We start from the raw sequence: 20,355 nt of genomic DNA on the forward strand, positions 1-20,355 counted from the left end.
CTAGATGTATGTTAGTATCACATGCGAGGAGGATCAGTCAATACATAGCTGTAGCCTAATAAAAACATTCATAGCCAAAACCCCAAGAAATTGATAATAAAAAAGAGAAATAAAAAGAGTTTCTATGTTTGGAAAAAGTAGATGGTTAATGAGAAAAATTACAACATTGAATGGCATAATTGGTGGGATGTGGCCATCAGACACCATAGAGAATCATGGAGACAGTACAAGAGAAACTGTGAGTATTACCACATATTTCAAGAAAGGTTTTGAATTTCCTGTATTCACCACCACCAGTGGCTTGAATACTTTTGATTATACACACTCGAAGATATTCTCAATATTCAATTTAAGTATTTAAAAAAACAAAAGTGCATACCATGGAAAAATACCATGTAAATCTACTAATATCAATGAAATGTATCTAATAGCGAAACCAAGTACATCCCCAGGTATCAGAAACTATTAATTCCAAAAGTTTATTCCCTAACAATACATTATAAAAAAGAAGTTTAAAACTTCTGCCATCTAAGAGGAGGAACAAGAGTTCACAGATTTATCAATGGAGACGGGAAGTTGAAAGTGAGAAAGCTGATGATGAACATTGGATGATAAGCGCCAGAAATTTGCAGTTGCCTCTAGATATAAATGTCCTTTCCTCGAGCTACTCAGAAGAAATCTCCTGTATTGATGTACCTTTGGAAAGAAAGCATAAAGTGAATACCAATTAGCCAGATCTTGACTTGGATGTGAAATGCATCTGGATGTGAAATGCATCTGTATGCATATGAAGGTGGTTTCTGTACACCTAGCCAACCAAATCATTTCTCAAATCTGAACACTCCAAAGATTGTGATTGCTATGCATATGAGCCATTGCTATACATTTCTAAATCAGTTATTTTATTTTATTAATGAGTGGCCCACCTAATGAATTGTCCTACTTGTTTTTGTTATGGCCATATATGCATTAGAACCATCAGATGGATTGCTCATCTGTACCGTACATAAAGTGGGAAGGTCCTTGTAGTCATACCACTACAAAAAGAAATGGTATCAATACAAGAAAGTTGACAAAGCAGAGCCATTAGAACCCCTTTACTATACATGGGTCAATTGAGTCCATCTAGTAGGACCCATCTCAGATCATGCTCCCCAATAAAAATATTTTGTTAGGCAATCCAAGCTTAAATTTCTTCTCCTCTCACCAAATGCGAGCTATTAACCATTTTTTGGACCGTTGGTTTGGAATTTGTCAACCAGATGGCTAGGATCATCTAATTTATTTATTTCTATTTATTTTCCATCAACAACATGGCAATTAAATGAACGTACTGAGTTGACAAGTCACCCCTGCCAAAATGAACATGGAATATTGAAAAGTAAAATTTGTAATGACTCATACTCAAATTCAAGATTCAGATTCAAATAATTAATAATGCAGATTACAAGAAAGTAACATGTCTATATGGTAGTGGTAAGAACATAAACAGTTCAAATCAATCTAAGAAAGTACCTTGGCTATTGCCAACCCCATAAAAATACGCCCATCATGTATCCTTTCCATTAGAATTATTATATAACCAAAAGCAGAACGAATGGGGGGATTATAAATTCAGAGAGTGCATACAAAAATGGTTATTCCCTACACGTGTGACGTATGAAACATGGGATCTATGATGTTGTGAGAATAGCATGTAACGGATGATTGATAAAGGAAATGGAAAAAATCTTATCACCTTCTTCTTCTCTGGGAAAAGAATAAAACTTGTTACCTTCTTCTTCTCTGGCAAAAGAATAAAACTTGTCGCCTTTTTCTTCTTCTTCAACAGCACCCGTAGCTTCAGAGAGTGAGCATAAAGAGTTAGAGGGAGGTGGAAAAGAGGTTGGAGATGTCTTCATAGGAATTTAGGTGTGGCTTGGCAATTAAAATTTTGAAGAACCCACATCTAGCAATTGGATTCTTAAGAATTTCAGTGTATCAAGTTGTTTTTGATGACTGGAAATTTGAATCCAATCTCTGAGAATTTGAAATCTGCGTTTAGAAAGAATTGTAAATCGACTAGGAAATTGAATTCCGGCCAAATTCCAAGTTGCAAAAAGTGAAAATTAGCTCTAAAAGAATCTGGATCCTCTGCTGTTGGGAAACAGGGATTTCCTAATTACTGCATTTTCATTGGGAAGTAAGTAATCCCTGTTTCCCAGCAACAGAGAATCCGGACTCATGATCAGTCACTTAAAAAAAAAATCTAATATTTCTATTTCAACAACAAGTGTCTTAGAAATGGCGTTTAGGATTATTGGACCAAACTAACTATTGGGCTATAACTCAGAGACAGTGGTTCTAACTTGAGTTGATGCCACGTGTACCATTTCTAAATGCCTGTGTATCAAGTGTCAAACATAGCTAGAGCATCAAATAGCTTTACCAGTAACATATCAGCTCCGTCCGTCAGAAGTGATAGTCTCACAATGGAGGTTTGCTAATTTACATGTGGGCATGTATTACAACATGATACCCGTGTGGCATCTGAGCTTTCCATTAGCTGTGATACTGTGTTTAGATCTAGATCGCCTCGCATAAAAGTCAGGTCAGTTTCCTCAACTCAGATGTGCAACGTATCAACAGTTGGCTGGTGATCCCAGCACAAGCCAGGTAGTTGGTGTTAAAGCACAATGGGCACAGCGTGATGCATGTATTTTATCCCCACCATTCAATCAAATTTTTAGCTAATTTTAGAGCACAAGCTCAAAATTGAAGAAAATCTAAAGCTTAAGTGGACCACGCCCTAGGAAATAGTAGGGATTGAATGCTTACCCTTGAAAACTTCTTGGGGGCACAAAAGTTTTGGATCAAGCTGATATTTGTGTTTTCCCTTCATCTATGTCAATGTGACCTAATCAACAGGCTTGGTGATAAAAAAAAATATTGATATATATATATATATATATATATATATATATATATATATATATATATACATATATATATATATATGGGAAAAGGTACTATGCGCTCGACCTCACGAGTCCGTCCCATAAGGTGGAGCTGTGTGGGCCCAACCATGATGCGTTTCGAACATCTACCCTATCAGTCAGATGCACCATTCTATCGTGGGCCTAGGTCTCAAAAATCAAGTCAATCCGTGACTTGTGTGGGCCACACTACATACAGAAGTGGGGAGGGGCCATGCACCATTAAAACATTCATAATCATTTTTTGGGCCCACCGAGATGTGGTTTGCAAATCCAACCCATCCATTATGTGTGTCCCACTTGGATGAGGGTTCAGACCAAGTTTCAGTAGCATTAAAAACTCAGGTGGGCCCTACCAAGTGCTTTGATATGTTTTAACGGTGTCTTCACATGATTTTAGATGGTATGGCCCACCTGAGTTTCGTATACGGCTGATTTTTGGGATATCCCATAATTTAGAGGGGACCCATCAAATGCACGGTGTTGATGGTTGACACGTATCACGGTGGGGCCCACACAGCTTGACCTCATGGGAGCTTATTGTGAGGTTGAGTGCATAGTACCTTTTCCATATATATATATATATATATATATATATATATATATACACACACACACACACACACACTCACATTTTTTTGGGAACAGAAAAATCTACACCATTTAATCCGAACATCTACCCCATCAGTCAGATGCACCATTCCATCGTGGACCTAGGTCTCAAAAATCAAGTCAATCCGTGACTTTTGTGGGCCACACCACATACAGAAGTGAGGAGGGGCCGTGCACCATTAAAACATTCATAATCATTTTTTAGGCCCACCGAGATGTGGTTTGCAAATCAAGCCCATCCATTATGTGTGTCCCACTTGCATGAGGGTTCATACCAAGTTTCAGCAGCATTCAAAACTCAAGTGGGCCCCAACAAGTACTTTTATATGTTTTAACAGTGTCTTCACATGATTTTAGATGGTATGGCCCAGCTGAGTTCCGTATACGGCTGATTTTTGGGATATCTCATAATTTAGAGGGGACCCATCAAATGCACGGTGTTGATGGTCAACACGCATCACGGTAGGGCTCACACAGCTCGACCTCACGGGAGCTTATTGTGAGGTCGAGCACATAGTACTTTTTCCCGTGTGTGTGTGTATATATATATATATATATATTCTATACATTGATGCCAAACATCTCTTGGTTTCTATACACTCAGCTAAATATATCGTTTCTCAAATTTGAACACTCCAAAGAGAGTGATTAATTAGAATAAACCACCAACAAGTAGAGCACGCGAGCCATTGCTATAATTTTCTAAATTATTATTATTTTTTATTTTTATAAATGTGTGGCCCACTTGATGAGTTGCCCTACCTGTTTTTGTTATGACCATGTATGCTTAAGAAGCATCAGATGGATTGATCATTTGTAACAGGGGAGGTCCTTATGGGCACACCACTAGAAAAGGAAATGGCAACAAAACAAGAAAGTTTATAAGGTACAGCCATCCCTTTACTTACTGCACATGGGTTATGGTCATGTGTCAATTGAGACTGTCCATCTAGTAGGACCCAATTAGAGTTTCGGATTCTTGGACCAATCTAACTTCTGGGCTATGACATAGAGACAGTGATTCCATAAGTTAATTAATTGGTTTAATTGGCGTTGATGCCATGTGTGCCCTTTCTAAATGTCTGTGTATCAAGTGTCCCATGTGGCTAGAGTAATAAATAACCTGACCAGTAGCATATCAGTCATATGTCAGGTCTGTCGAAAGTGATAGTCTGACCACGGAGGTTTGCTAATTTACACGTGTAGGCGTGTATCACAGGTGTGATATTGTGTTTTGATCTAGATGGCCTCACACAAAAGTCAGGCCAGCTTTCCCAACTCGATTGGGCTACATGTACAATATATAAAAATACAAATGAATGATTAGAAAAAAAAAACAAAAAAAAAAAAAACCAACAATTTACCATGTATTGCGTGGCCAGAAGAGTGATTTTCTCTGATTTAGAGAAAATCTAAATAACTCCATGGGGCCACTGTGATGTTAGTGTCTTATCCACACTATCCGCCCGTTTAATTACCGGCTCATTTTAGGGTATGAGCCTATAACTGAACCCTATCTGAAGTTCAAGCGAACCACACCACAGGAAACAGTAGGGAATTGAAAGCCTACTATTGGAAATTTTGTGAGGGCTACGGAAGTTTTAAATCAAGCTGATATTTGTGTTTTCCCTTGATCTCTGTCTTCGTGACCTCGTTAACAGATTGGATGAGAAATAAACATCATTGTGAGCCCTGGGAAGGTTTCAACAGTAGAGAAACGTCACTATCCCATTGTTTCCTGTGGTGGGGCCACAGAAGTTGGTGACGTCACTTAAGTCTCTCTACTCAACCTGTATCTAATCCGTATCCGAAATAAACATCCTTCGTGGGCCCTGTGAAGTTTTCAACTGTGGATGTCATTATCCCCACTGTGGTCCACCTTTTTTTTTTTTTTTTTAACAGCCCACACTCAACTTCTAGACTTTAGATATGATTCAATTTTGGCTCCTGCGCGAAAGTTATCTGGAAAAACAATTTAACGGTGTGAATAGAATACGAATCGGGACTCATAGAATACATACATCTATAGTGGGTCCCGCAGAGTTTACTCTGCAGATTGAACGGTGTGGACGCAATCCGCTTCCGGAGATTGAATGGGTAATTCGCAGCACACTTGCAAGCACGGCACACGTACGAGAGTAATAAAAAAAGAGTCGGGATCCTCTGTTATCAGGTCAACAGAGAATTCCTGATACCCTAATGGTTTGGCGTCCGAAGCTGTTTTTTATTTTTTTATTTTTTTAATGACTGGTGACGTGGACCAATGGGAATTAGGGTATCAGGAATTCTCTGTTGACCTGATGATCATAAAATTATGGCGTGGCAGAGTGCAGTGCTCGCGAATCGCCTCTTCAATGCCTCTAACGCAGGCTTCACAAATGGTTTTGTATATACAAAAGTAATAAAGTTTGGGTTACCCTTTAATTACCAGAATCTTCTTCTTCTTTCCTCCATTTCTTCTCATCCCCACCATCTGTAACATCGAATGGGAATGACTTGAGCTTCGGACAGTTCCGAACCTTGAGGAGTCTTAAAGACGGCATTGCCTTTCGCATCCTCTGCCACTCCTCATCCATCTCTTTTATCCAACCTAGCACCAATACCTCCACTTTCCATACCCCACTCTCGCTGTCCCAAAATCTGGGACCCATCTCCCTAATCCCTCCGCTTTCAATGTAAAGAAACTGAAGATTGGGAAGGGAAGTAGGACTGAGCCACGCAGGTGTCCTTTCTCCTGGCCACTTCCAAAGATACAACTCTCTCAGGGATTTAAGAGGAGGAGAAAGCTCACCTTCCATCTTCCTTACAACTGCATCTCTTTCAACAGAAATTCTCCCAAAATCTAACTTTAGAATTTGCAGATGCTGGAGCATTGATAACACATTCCATTCCCCTTCTTCTATTTCTTCAACTGACTTTATCTCCATACAAAGTTCCCTAAGTTTTGTCAAGTTCTTCAAATCTGAAATCCTGGATCCATTTTTATTCACAGGATTAAACCATCCTAACCATTCGAGATTTGAAAGCTTTCCAATCCCTTCCGGCATGCATTCTAAAGACCCACACCCAAAAATTTGGATAGCTGTTAGCTTCTCTAATGTTGTGATTGACACAGGAAGCCTTTTCAAATTCGGGCAGTTCCATAAACTTAGAATCCGAAGATTACGAAGTTTTCCGATTGAATCGGGCAGTGATTTTAAGGCAGAACTCTCTATGTTAAGATAAACGAGGTGCTGTAATGACCCTATCCCACTCAACCAATCGCTGCACACCACATCTCCATCGAGATTCCAGTCTGGCAATGAAAGAGATAACACCCTCAACCACCTTACTTTGCATAGTTTTGCTTTTAGACTTGCAATCATCTCTTTGCTCTGAATGTCCTTCCCAACCAACGTCCGCAGCTTGGTGGAACTGTTTCCGATGCTCTCTACAGCTGTATTCCCCACAATTCCCAAACGACGAGACTGCTCACTGAATGCGGGACTACCTCCACAGTCCAACCTCACAAAAAAGCTCTCTTCTCTTGCAATTCTTATTACCATATCTCGAACCATATCATGCATTTTGCATCTAACATAGCTTCTCTCGAAATCATCTTTATCAATTCCAAGTATCAAAAATCGATTAAATAATTCTGAAAGACATTCTTCTCCTATCTCAACTGCCGTTTTCCCATTTTTTCCACAAACAAAACCCTCACCAATCCACCAGTTAACCATGTCCTCAACATCAATTTCAAAATCTTCAGGAAACATGGCAAAGCACAAAAAACAAGGTTTTAAGTGTGCTGGGAGCTCCTCGTAACTTAACTCTAAACTTGAAATGACAGGCTCATCTTTCCCACTGATTTTCAATTCGTCTTTTAGGTGCTCTGATATTCGCCTCCATTCATGGATAGAATCACTCTTCCCCAACATCATTCCAGCCACAACCTTGATTGCTAATGGCAGTCCCCCGCACCTTGCAACAATCTCCTTTCCCAAGCCCTCTAAGTCTGGATTTGTGCACTTACCTCCAGTTCTTGCAAAAGCTACTTTGCTAAAGAAGGACCAACTATCTTCATTTGAAAGACATTGGAGATAGTGTATGCGTGCTCCCATTGATTTAGCAACCTCCTCATTCCTAGTTGTAACAATAACACAACTGCCCTCCACTTGGGGCAAACCAGACTTCAAGCTATCCCACCACATCCCTTCGTTCGTTTCCCAAACATCGTCCAAAACTACCAAGTATTTCGCATCTAATTTCCTGTTAAGACTTTCCAATAGCTCCACAACATCATTTCCCCCAAGAGATTCCTCTTCTATATCTAGCTTTTTTAGCATCTTCTTCAGCAATTCATTCAATTTGAAACTTTGAGAAACAGTAACAAAGACCAAGTGATTAAAAGAGTTTTTCACGCTCTCACTGTGACATATCTTTTGAGCGAGTGTGGTTTTACCGATTCCCCCCATTCCAACTATTCCAATCACCGTTGAGGGTCCATCTACTCCTAAGATCCACTTTCTAATCTTCGCTGAGTCATCTTCTAATCCTACCATTTCAGCTTCATGCATTAGGATTGGGTAGGTCATTCCCATATTCCCACCGTCTTCATCTTTGCCAGGTTGGTGAGGAGCTGTTTGCACGTAGGACTTCATGTTCTCCTTCACCTTCCTTACCCCTTGATTTATTTTCCTCAGCCGCTTTCCAAACTGATGACGGGATTTCAAATGAGTAGGAAAGCAATAACTTGTAAAATTAGGTGCACACCCTTCGTGTTTTTTCTGGAATAGAAGTTGATAATCTGCTAGTACATCTTCAGCGTCGTATACCAACTCTCTTAAATTGCTCATTACCGTCTTGAGAATATCATTCCTATCTCTTCTCTTCACCTGATCAGCTACCTTGAGATAGCTCTGCATGTACTGAAGCTCCTCCTTTGTTTCCTCAAACTGATCATCAAACTCAAGTAGCTGACGACCTTCGCTTATGAGTATTGACAACAAATTATTCAGAAGAACACTGGCAACAGCATCTGCCATTTTCCTGTGAAATAGAATCATACCTTCATGAAAATGGAATTCAAAACCAGGAAAAACTAAAGACTAGGAAAAAAATATTGCAATTAAATTGGCTACAAGAAAGTAATTGCATCTCTTTATGAGCCTTGGATTTACTCATTTTTTGGGCTTATAACTCTAAATGAAATGGCCAAATGGATGAACCGTGTGGATAAACCCAGACATCACAGTGGCCCCAGACCGTGTTAGGCTCGGGACAAGGAGGAGTTGTACCCAATCTGCATCCCATTTTGGAAATGGTCACAACAGCATACGAAGGGCATGAGTTTAGTCATGTTTCAGTCAGTCCCAACCGCTGGAACCACCTCGATATATGTGTCATATATCTATGCCATCCATCTGTTTTGCTAACTCATTTTAGAACATGGTTGCAAAATTGAATCATATCCAAATCTCTGGTAAATTACACTGTAGGAAACAGTGATCATTGAACGCCCACCATTAAAAACTTCATACGATTTATGATAATGTTTATTTGCCATTCAACTTATGGATAAGGTCACACGGACCTAGATGAAGGGAGAAAAACAAATATCAATTTGATCCAAAACTTTTGTAGCCTACACGAACTTATCCAAAACTTTTGTAGCCTACACGAACTTTTTTTATTATCTATTACTACCATAATTTGATCCAAAACTTTTGTAGCCTACACGAACTTTTTTTTATTATCTATTACTACCATTTCTTATGATGGTCTCTAAGGGGCCCACAACATGGTCTATTACTACTGTTTCTTATGTGCTGAGGGAGTAGATTCGGTGTGGCTCCCGCCTCATCCAAGAAGGCGTAGTCCTTATTGTGGGGCCCACCTTGATGTATTTAATTAATATCCATGCTTTCCATTCATTTTGCTAGATCATTTTAGGGCACGAGCAGGAAAATGAAGAACATCCAATTCTCAGGTGGACTATACTATAGGAAATGGTGGTGATTGAACCCCCTACCATTAAAACTTTCCTAGGGCCCACTGTAATGTTCCCATAATGTTTGTTTGCCATCCAACCTATTAATAAGGTGACTAGGGGTGTACATCAAGTCGAACCGAGTCGACCTGGCCTCAGCTCGACTCGGCTCGGCCACTGGCTGACCTCAGCTTGAACTTGGCTCGGCTCGTTCCTCAAGCTTGACTGGCTAGCTCGGCTCGGTTCGGTCAACAGCTTGGGCTAGCTCGACCGAGTTTGAGCCAAGATCGAGCTGAGTTCTCCATTGAGGCATTTCCACAAACACCTGGACTACACCTTCAAAATACCTGGACTGCACCTTCTAACCAATGCAAAAAAGAGAGTTGCTATAGTAGAGCTCTTGAACACAACAAAAAACAACAATACTCAACTTCTCCACTAATATTTCACTGCAGAAAATGAGATTATAACAGGTACATAGAGAGATTTCAGACACAATAGATGATTTTTTTACTTTCAAATTTAAGAAGGATAAGCCTAGAAACCTAGAGAAAGCAAAGGACACAGGGAAGTGACATGGGAGATAAAAAAGACAAACCAAAAATAGAAAAAGTAGATACCTTCCTTGTCACCAGCCTCACTTCGTTGAGTCATTTTATTAAACACTTGGTGAGCAACATCAATGGCAAAGTAACCGAGTCACCGAATTGGTTCGATCCGAGTTCGATTCGAGTTGGATTCAATCCGAGTCGAGTTGAGCTGGGGCTTGCTCGAACTCGGCTCGAACTCATTTTTGAGCTAAAAAAATTAGCTCGACTCTGCTCGAACTCAGCTTCGAACCGAGTCGAGTCGAGCGAGCTAACTGAGCTAGCTCGGTTCGTGTACACCCCTAAAGGTGACACAAGCCTAGATGAAGGGAGAAAAGCAAATATGGTTTGATCCAAAACTTTTGTGGCACACTAATAATCAATCACCACTATTTCCTATAGTATGGTCCACCCGAGAATTGGATCTTCTTCATTTTTGGGCTCATGTGCTTAAATGATATGGAAAAATGGATGGAAAAATTGGATAAAGAATTCATAAATCAAGGTGGGCCCAATGGTAAGGATGACATGGTTGAGCCCGGACCACACCTAATCCACTCCCTTGTGTTGAGCGCGAGTTGGCTGCGACCCTAGAACCAACTATGTATGTTGTACATTGTATATATACAGGCCATCCATATGCTTTTCCAGCTGATTATAATAGGGCATGGTCCAAAAAATGAAACATATACAAATTTCAAATGGACCACATCGCAGGAAACATTAGTTATTGACAAGTAAAAATCTTTTGTGGGTGACAAAAGTTTTAGATCAAGGTGATATTTGTTATTATTAGCATTATTATTATTATTTTCTTTTCATCTAGATTTATGTGATCTTATCAACTGGTTGAATGGTGAATAAACATTATGGTGGATCATAAGGAAGTTTTTAACGGTGAGTGTTCAATGACCAATATGCTCAATTACTGTTTTTTTTTTTAAATTTTTTTTCTTGAATCTGGGTTGGATTTAGCTTGGTTCCATTTTATTATAAACCAAAATAAAAATCAGGCCCATTTAAAACTAGGGTCCAAACTGGGTTGGATCAAGTTGATTTTGAGAGGACCTAGACTTGACTTATTAATTAGGAACATTTAGGCCTGGAGCTGCACCATGGTTCAAATATTTGGACATAGACCCACTCAGGTCCAATGACCCTCATCGATTCGATACATTTGCACCCCTACTTCTATTTAGGTAAGGTAGAAAATATTCTGGGCCAGGTTGAATCAAAATTCTGAATAGGCCGCCTGCCCAACAAGCCTACCTAGTCAAATTATGTGTCTAAACTAACCCAATTCTGAAACCATTGGGCACTTAAATCCATTGTTGTGATGAGTTGGAAGTGGGCTAGGTGAAGGTCGTAGAACCACACATTCTATCACAACACCTTTCATTATGGAGAAATGATAAGGTGGTTTTTTTTTTTTGGGTTAGCTTGTTAGTACACACCCATGTCATTGCACACACTCCATGTTAGCCACCCCCGCTAGGGATCGATACCAAGACATCCAAGTGTTGAAACGAGGTATCTCCACTCAGTCTGCCAGTTGAGCTATGGATTTGGGTGTAAATGATAAGGTGGGTTGTATGAATGGAAACCTTGCCATGGACATAGTTGTACTAGGAATCGTTGACATCCACATGAATAATCCAGACTGTCCATTAGCTACAACCCGCTCTTCATAGACAACCTTAAGAAATATTATAAGGATCAGATGATTTAAACCATCCATTCACTGGCTTGAAGAGATTGATTGACACAGGGATGAACATGATGAGGTTGATCACCGTCTTCCTCAGGGATAACTAATTCAAATCCACGAAGCTTCTCTGGACTACTTATAGGAAAAGCAAGAAAAATAGAAATAAATTCTAAAGAAATTTGATGGATATTTGAATAAACGATTTTACACCCTTTTAAATGGGGATACTAAGCCATTGAATAAGTTTCGGAATCAAACTACAACTAAAAATCCTAGAAATCGTGACTTACTATAAATAGTAATTTTACTATTTATAGACGGTCGTGATGTTTACTAGTGTGCATGATTTTCAGCCAAAAATAGTAAGTGTCTTATTTGGCTCCACCATGGCATTCTCCTAATTATTCTAAGCACTTTTCATGTTGGGCGCAACTCCTAAAGCCCAACGGATGAATAGTTATACTCAAACTAAAACTTACTATAAATAGTAAAAACGAAATTAAAATAGGGATTTGACTATTGATTTGGTGGTATTTCATAAATTCGTCAAGCACAACCCGGCATAACAGGGTTGGGTGTCTAAAGTAGGCCTTCCTACCCCAAAATCATAAACGGTACGTCCGATAGCTCATTCCGGTTTATGAGATACGTCCGTTTTAAATTCTAGCGGTCTGGATCACCTTCGCTTCTAATCGGGGCTTTTCTGATCCATCTTGGCCATGAAACTATTCACAACCCACTCTACATCAGTCCCCTCCACTTCAAAAGAACTCTTCCTGCTTTGGTTCATGATACTCAGTTAGGTCCGCGACGTCGAAAGTCCATGAGATCGCCATGTCATTTAAAAGATCAATGACGTAAGTGTTGTCATTGATCTTTCAGATGATTGATACCAGTACAATCTTCTTATTCTTCAATTTTTTGTACGTCCTGGTCAGAAATATCTCTTTGCGTAGATGGATTATAATGTGGTCGCCCACCTCAAACACTTTTTGTTGCCGATGCTTGTCCGCTTGCTCCTTATACTTCTCGTTCGAGGTATGTACCTTAGTTTGCACTTTCGCATGAATACCCATGATCATGTCTGTCATATGTTTTGCTGCAATGCTCATGACTGGGAACTTAGACAGAGGGACCATCAGTTTGTGGGTGGTAGGCGCTGATGAACTGAAGTCGTATATCAAATTGAGTTTACAAAGACCACTAAAAGTAGCTAATAAACTTTGTGTCACAGTCAGAACTAATGGTCTTGGGAATCTCGTGTAGCCACACTACCTCTCTAAAGAATAAATTAGCCACGTGTGTTTCATCGAAGGTCTTCTCGCATGGGATAAAGTACGTCATCTTAGAGAAATAAACAACCGCCACGAACACTGAATCCATGCCACGTTGTGTCCATGGGAGGCCAAGCATGAAGTCCACAGATAAATCTTCTCAAGGGCCGTCAGGCACATGTAATAGGGTGTAGAGGCCCATATTTTGTGATTGCCCCTTGGAAATCTGACAAACATGACAACGTTGTACTGCATTTTTTACATGACATACTAATTACAACCAGTAATATCACTCCTCCACAAGAGATCGTGTCTTATCTCACCCAAGGTATCCACCAAGGCCACCTCTATGTAGCTCCTGAATAATCTCCTCCCTCATAAAACTTTGGGGGATGCACAATTGATTCCCTTTGAAGAGGAAATCATCTTGTATATGTAGGTCATTGGGTTTACCTTCTCGGCACTTTATTTAAGAATCTTTGAAGTCATCGTCCTTGGCATATAGCTCCTTGAGACAGTCGAAGCCGACTATCTCATTGCTCATTGTAACAAGTAGTGATGCATGACAGCTAAGTGCATTAGCTACCTTATTTTGCTACCCTGACTTGTGCTTCAGAATGAACCTGAATTCTAGTAAAAATGTAACCCATCTAGCATGCACACGATTCACGTTAGTCTGATTATTAATAAATTTTAATGCTTGGTCAATGTACAAAACAAACTCTCTTTGAATCAGATAATGCCACCAATGTCTCAATGCCTGAATAATTGCGTTCAACTCAAACTCATACGTCAAACATTTCTTTTGAGCTTCGCTGAGCTTCTCACTATAGAAGGCTACTAGCTTGCCTTCCTGTAATAATACTCTAATTCCGATGTTTTTTGCTTTTCAACGGGAATACCCTGAATTCTAATGAAATTAGTAATATACATTTAGGTTCCACGCTAGAGGGAGAGGATTTGGCAACGGTCGATAAGGAAGGAGCTGTATCACGCCGCAATTGAGCAATAAGGGGATGATTTGACACAAACAATAAAAGCCCCTTCAGGAGTTGGGGTGTAAACAAGCGTTGTCACACTCAACCTCAAATAGCTTGTCGAAATTAGGAAGAACCAAGACCAGTGTGTGGACAACCGATGCTTGATCTCATGAAAGCTCTCGTCAACCTCATCGGTCCACCGAAACGGTTCTTTTTTTCATGCAATCTGTAATAGGTGCGACTATCATGCTAAAATTTTGCACGAATCGACGATAAAAGGTCATCATCCCATGGAAACTCTTCACTTCATGAATATTTGTTCGGATCGGCCATTCCCTAATGGCTTGCACCTTTTCATCGTCCACAAGCTGCTCATGGACATTACAATAAATCCTATGAACAATAGGTTGTCCATGAAAAAGTTACACTTCTTCAAGTTGAGGTACAATTTGTTAACTTGTAGGACCTGCAACACCTGCCTGAGATGTTCCCTGTGCTATGTCTCATCCTGGCTACATATCGGGATGTCATTAAATATACTAGCACAAATCGACTAGTAAACGGTTTTAACGCTTGATTCATCAAACGCATAAAAGTGCTTGGTGCGTTCGATAGACCAAGGGCATGACCAGTTACTCACACAACCCTTCCTTGGTCTTGAATGTCGGATACAAATCTGATGGTACCCTCTCCTCAGATCCTGCTTAGAGAACACCTTGGCCCCTTTCAGCATATCGAGCATGTCCTCCCACCGCAGTATTGGGAACCGATATTTGATGGTAATTTTTTTGATTGCCCGGCTATCGACACATACGTGCCATCTCCCATCTTTTTTGGCATTAATAACGCTAGTACGGAACATGAGCTCATGCTCTCTCAAAAGATCCTTACAAATCAATTCCTCCACATGCCCCTGAAGGATCTCACACTCCTTCAGACTCATCCAATAATGAGGGCGGTTGGTCAGGCTAGCCCTAAGGATGAGGTCTATGTGATGTTGGATGTCCCTCATGGGGGGCAATCCATGGATAAATCTTCAGGCCAGACTTCTTTGAATTCGTTTAACAATAGTCTTAAACTTGGAGGAATGTTTGAGGGATCTGATTCCTCGCCCTTCACCAATACGGCATATACCTCGCCGGTTTCCTTGAATTCCTCATGAAATCCCAAATAGTCAGGAGGGAACTCCCCTCTACTTTAGAAGTTTCAGGGTGGTTCTCTGGTGATATAGGGGCAATGATTATTTTTCGACTATCATTGACGAAGACGTAGACATTGTCTCATCCTTGGTGGGTCACATCACGATTTGACTGCTATGGTCGACCGAGTAACATATGACATGCTTCCATATCGACCACGTCATAAAGTATTTGATCCTTATATGTTTTTCTAATTGAAAATGAGACAGTGCATTGTTCAGTTACTTTGGTCTCGTTCACTTTTTTTTCTAGCCAATTAAGTACGAGGAAGAACGTTTTGTCGTTGGTAGTTGTAACTTGTCCACCATTACTCTTAAGACGATGTTCTCGCTATTGTCGCTGTTTATGATTACATCATAGACTTTGCCGTTAACGGTGTACCCCGTACGGAATATATTGTGTTGTCGTGGATGTAGTTTCTTCCGTGGGATGTACAGTAATCTCCTCACAACTAGAGATTCGCCACAATCATCGCCAATCCATTCATCGCCACCTGCTCTTTCCTCGGTGGCTTATTCATGTTCATTAAAGGCATGGTCTTCTTCTATGGCATTACTTTCAATGCCCCCTTCGTTTATAGTCAAGTGGGTTGCAAGGCGTTGAGGACAGGTGTTTGATAAGTGGCTCGGTTGGCCACAATGGTAACAATTGTTCGACCTTGGACGAACATAATGATTTAGAATCCTCCTCGGGCTCGCTGTTGTGGGTGCTACACATTGAAGCGTAGATGAGTTGCTCCTCGTATCACGGTTTGTAATTGCGGGAGGTTGAGGATGTTCTCCTACTAGTTCTTTTCTTTATGCCAGTACTGGATCCTGTGTGGGACTCATCATGGGGGGTCAAGTTGAAGGATACGACCGATAGAGACTCTTACAAGCTGCGTTTCTGCCCTTCCTGCTAACTGCACTGCTTTATCCACGGTCCTGACTGGGTGCATCTGAACTCGATCATAAATTTTTGATTGTAACCCACCTATAAATTGTGATACCTTTTGCGATTCAGATTATGACAGATCATTTCGTTTTGCCCACCACTAGAATTCTTCGGTGTAATCAGTGACGCTTCGATTTTCTTGTCTGTAATTTTAGTATTGCTGGAATAATAATACATACTCGTAATCACTATGGAGGAATCATGATCGAAGAATGCGTCTCATCCGTGCCTATTATGATATGGCTGCCTTGTTCTGTCGGGCACATGAGAGTTGTAATTGCTCCCACCATGCAGCAGCACTAGATTTTAATTTAAACGCTATTAATTTCACATTTTTAAGCTCTGGCTCGTCCATGTAATCAAAATATATTTTTACTTCGGCCAGTCAATGAAATTTTTTACATGTAATAAACTGTTAAAACTATGAAGTTCGGCCTTACCTCAATAATTTCTTTCAGCACGATCTAGATGATCACCTCCATGGATTGGTCATCAGGAAAACCTTTCATTAAGGTCCTCGCCGCTAGAGCTCAAATCATGTGTTGTAGAACTACGATTTACCACTGGTAGTGCTCTACGGAAATCAGAGTAGTGTCATACAACAACCACAGGCGGTGGATCATCGCCTAGGGCTCGGGGCAGAAGTAACGCATCTGTAAGACGATTGAGGGTTGTCTGCAGCCCTTTTATGGTCAACTGACTCTCCTAGTGAAAAGCTTCCATTCTTTCCAAAAGATAATGAATCCTTGAATCACCGTCCACAGGATTTTGATTCATACCTTCGTTGTTTGCCATTAGCCCGAGGGAAATCCTCATTATAATACCAATTGACGCAGAGATCAACATGATGAGGTTGATCACCGTATTCCTCAAGGATAACTACTTCGAATCCATGAAGCTTCTCTGGACTCCTCACAGAGACTTCTTAAATCCACGACGAAAAACAAGAAAAATATAAATAAATTCAAAAGAAATTTGTGATTTGATTGATATATGAATAAACGAGTTTACACCCCTTTAAATAGGGGATGTTAAGCCATGGAAGAAATTTTGGAATCAAACTACAACTAAAACTCCTAGAAATTGCGACTTACTATAAATAGTAAACTTACTATTTATAGACAGTCATGATGTCTACTAGTGTGCATGGTTTTCGACCAAAAATAGTAAGTGTCCTATTTGGCCGCACCATGATGTTCTCCTAATTATTCTAAGCACTTTTTATGTTGGGCGCAACTCCTAAAGCCAATGGATGAAGAGTTATACTTAAACAAAAACTTACTATAAATAGTAAAAACGAAATTAAAACAGGGATGCGGTTGATCTGGTGGTATTTCGCAAATTCGGCATGCGCAACCCAGCATAGCGGTGTTGGGTGGCTAAAGTAGCTCGTCCTACCCCAAAATCATATATGGTACGTCCGATGGCTCATTCCAGTTTGCGAGATACGTCTGTTTTAAGTTTTGATGGTCCAAATCACCTCCGCTTACGATTGGGCCTTTTCTGATCCATCTTGGCCATGAAACTATCCGCGACCCGCTCTACACCATTGACGGACAAGATTGTTCATTAAAGATGAGTCAAGTAAAGGATGTTTAGGACCACTTGAATGTTGTTGTAGTTTTCGTACACTAAAGAAAGAGTATTAGACTAGATCTAATGGACTTAACGAATTTGGACATGTTGGACAGTCCATACATGAAACAAAATAAGCTAAAGATGCAAGAATGACATTAATCAGATGAGTGAACCTTCTGATCAATAGCATGGAAGATTGGAAGGTCAAGATCAAGCAGAGAAAAGACTCCATGCATTTACTAATGGGGAGCTGCCTAGGGTTGTTTATGTTTTTAAAAAATCACTTTGGTTAGATGATGCTAGCCACTCAATCTATAAATTGTAAAATGAATAGTTATTAAAATTTTTTTTAAAATAAAAAATAAAAAAATTCCGGCATTCAAAGGGTCAGGATCCCTTCCCTTATAAGTCATGATAAAGCAGTAGAGTGAAGAATCCCAGAATGAATGGAGAACTTGTAAAAAGAGAAAGAAGGAAGATAGCTTCTGCAATCAATGGGAGAAAGAAGCGCTTTGGTCAGACGATCCTAGCCACTCAATTATCAGTCCCTTATAAGTCATGATATATAAAAAAGTAGAAAGAAGTATACCGGAAAGAAGGGAGAGCTTCTCAAAAGAGGAAGATGGAAGATGGAAGATGGATTCTGTAATCCATCAGAGAGTTTTATATAGATTGGAGACGGCCAAGGCAGCATATAAAGAACTTTCTACTTTAAAAACAAAAATACAATCATATAGATTAAGTCGTTTTAGGGCATGAGCAGAAAATTGAAGCCGATATCAATTGGACCGTATCACAAAAAGCAGTAGAGATTAAACACCTACTATTGAAAATTACTTGGGAATCATAAAGAGTTTTCGAAGCTATAATATTTGTCTTTTCCCTTTATCCAGGTCTTTGTGACTTTATGAACAGATTGGATGGCTTAATTTAAACAGTCCATTCAATGGCTTGTAGAGATTGATGGACAAGATTGTTAGTTAAAGATGAGTTGAGTAATAGATGTTTAGGACCACCTGATTTCTGTAGTTTTTGTAGAGTGACGAAAGAAAAATTAGCCTAAATCTAATTTAACTAATGACTATTGGATGGTAGAAATATCAAACGATATCAGCTAAATAGGCAAGAATCACATCAATCAAACGATTGAACTATCGTATCAACAGCATGGAAGATTGGAGGGTGGAAAACAACTGGAGAAAAATAGTTCCCTTGACACATGTACTAAAAGAAGGTACTTAGATTATTTATGCTTTAAAAAAACTTAGATTATTTATGCTTTAAAAAAAACACTTTGGTCAAACAATGCAAGCCACTAAGTATATATATAATATTGTAAAATGGACTGTTATTACATATTATACTCCCAGGTTTCAAGTGGTAGGATGATCTGATCGCTCCATGTGTACAAAGCAACTAGTTGCGCCATGAGCCTCCAATACAACAAATAGCACCTGCAGGGAATGTCTCCCCTGCAGCTAGTTGCCACAAGAAGAAACCTCGTAACTATATATTTGAATGTGGGGGCCAGCATTTAACCAGTTCATCAGATTTTCCCCACCGTTAAAATGAGAAAGCCCAAAAATCATCCTTAATTACCATGAGAATTTGGAGGTTTATAGGTGGTTGTCCATTGTTTCCTTTGGGGGTAGTGTGTGGACCACCTGATGAATGGAGCGGCTGATTTTAGAGGCATGTGATAACACTTCTGTGCTGGTTGCATTTCTTTAGCATTGACGCATTAAATGCAGTGTGTGATGATGTGGTCCAATTAGATTACAACAAGCATGATTTTCCATTTTGCAACTAGCAGAGGATCCGGATTCATCATTTAGGGTTTAGTTCCAAAACTACGGCACATCTAAGTCTCAATGGGACCACTCCACATGAAGGCGGCGTGATAATGACACCCACCATTAAAGCTTTCTTAAGGCCCACCGTGATGGGAAATTTCCATCCAACCTGATTATAAGGTTCAAAGTAGACCTGGATGAAGGGAAAACACAAATATCAGCTTGACCCCCAAAAACTTCCAAAGCACCTAAGAAACTTTCAATGGTAAGGGTTTGATCCCATTGGGCGGTTCACTTGAGCATTGGAATTGCCTCATTATTAGACTTTTTACTCTAAAATGATATGGTAAAATGGATGAATGGTGTGGATAAAATCCATATCTCATAATAAGCCCTTAAAGCCCTTGTCCGATCATATGTTGGATAGGCGAGGGTAGTACATAGGGTTGCTGCTCCTAAGTGCTATGGGTCCCGCCATGATGGTATGTGTTTTATCCATGTTGTCCATCCATTTTAGTGCATGAGCCCAAAAGTGAGGCAGATCCAAATCTCAACTTGACCACACCGCAGAAACAGTAGTGATTGAATGCCCACTCTTAAGAGCCATAAAAGTTTTGGATCAAGCTGATATTGGACGGCAGATAAACATTATGTTGGGTCCTAAGAAGCTTTTAATGATGTGTATTCAATCACTACTATTTTCCTGAAGTGTAGTCCACCTGAGATTTGGTTTTGCCTCATTTTT

At 39.9% G+C, this 20,355-nt stretch overlaps 1 protein-coding gene across 5 annotated transcripts in view; it reads right to left on the reverse strand.

Annotated features, from left to right (window-relative positions):
- Positions 1-218: 218 nt before the first annotated feature.
- The window catches only part of LOC131242262 (disease resistance RPP13-like protein 4), a 78,866-nt gene continuing 58,729 nt past the window's right edge, over positions 219-20,355 (reverse strand). For 2 of the 5 annotated variants that reach the window (XM_058240803.1, XM_058240809.1), the window contains exons 2-3: positions 6,016-8,618; positions 1,545-1,840 (exon numbers count right to left, since the gene is read on the reverse strand). In XM_058240803.1, the coding sequence (XP_058096786.1) occupies positions 1,674-1,840; positions 6,016-8,614 (2,766 nt within the window). In that variant the 5' untranslated portion in view covers positions 8,615-8,618 and the 3' untranslated portion in view covers positions 1,545-1,673. Of the gene's footprint in view, positions 697-1,544; positions 1,841-6,015; positions 8,761-20,355 lie in introns of those variants that run through there. The other 3 variants (XM_058240817.1, XM_058240826.1, XM_058240794.1) reach the window with 3 other exon arrangements.

Source organism: Magnolia sinica, chromosome 1, assembly GCF_029962835.1.
Source record: "Magnolia sinica isolate HGM2019 chromosome 1, MsV1, whole genome shotgun sequence".
Taxonomy (NCBI): domain Eukaryota; kingdom Viridiplantae; phylum Streptophyta; class Magnoliopsida; order Magnoliales; family Magnoliaceae; genus Magnolia; species Magnolia sinica.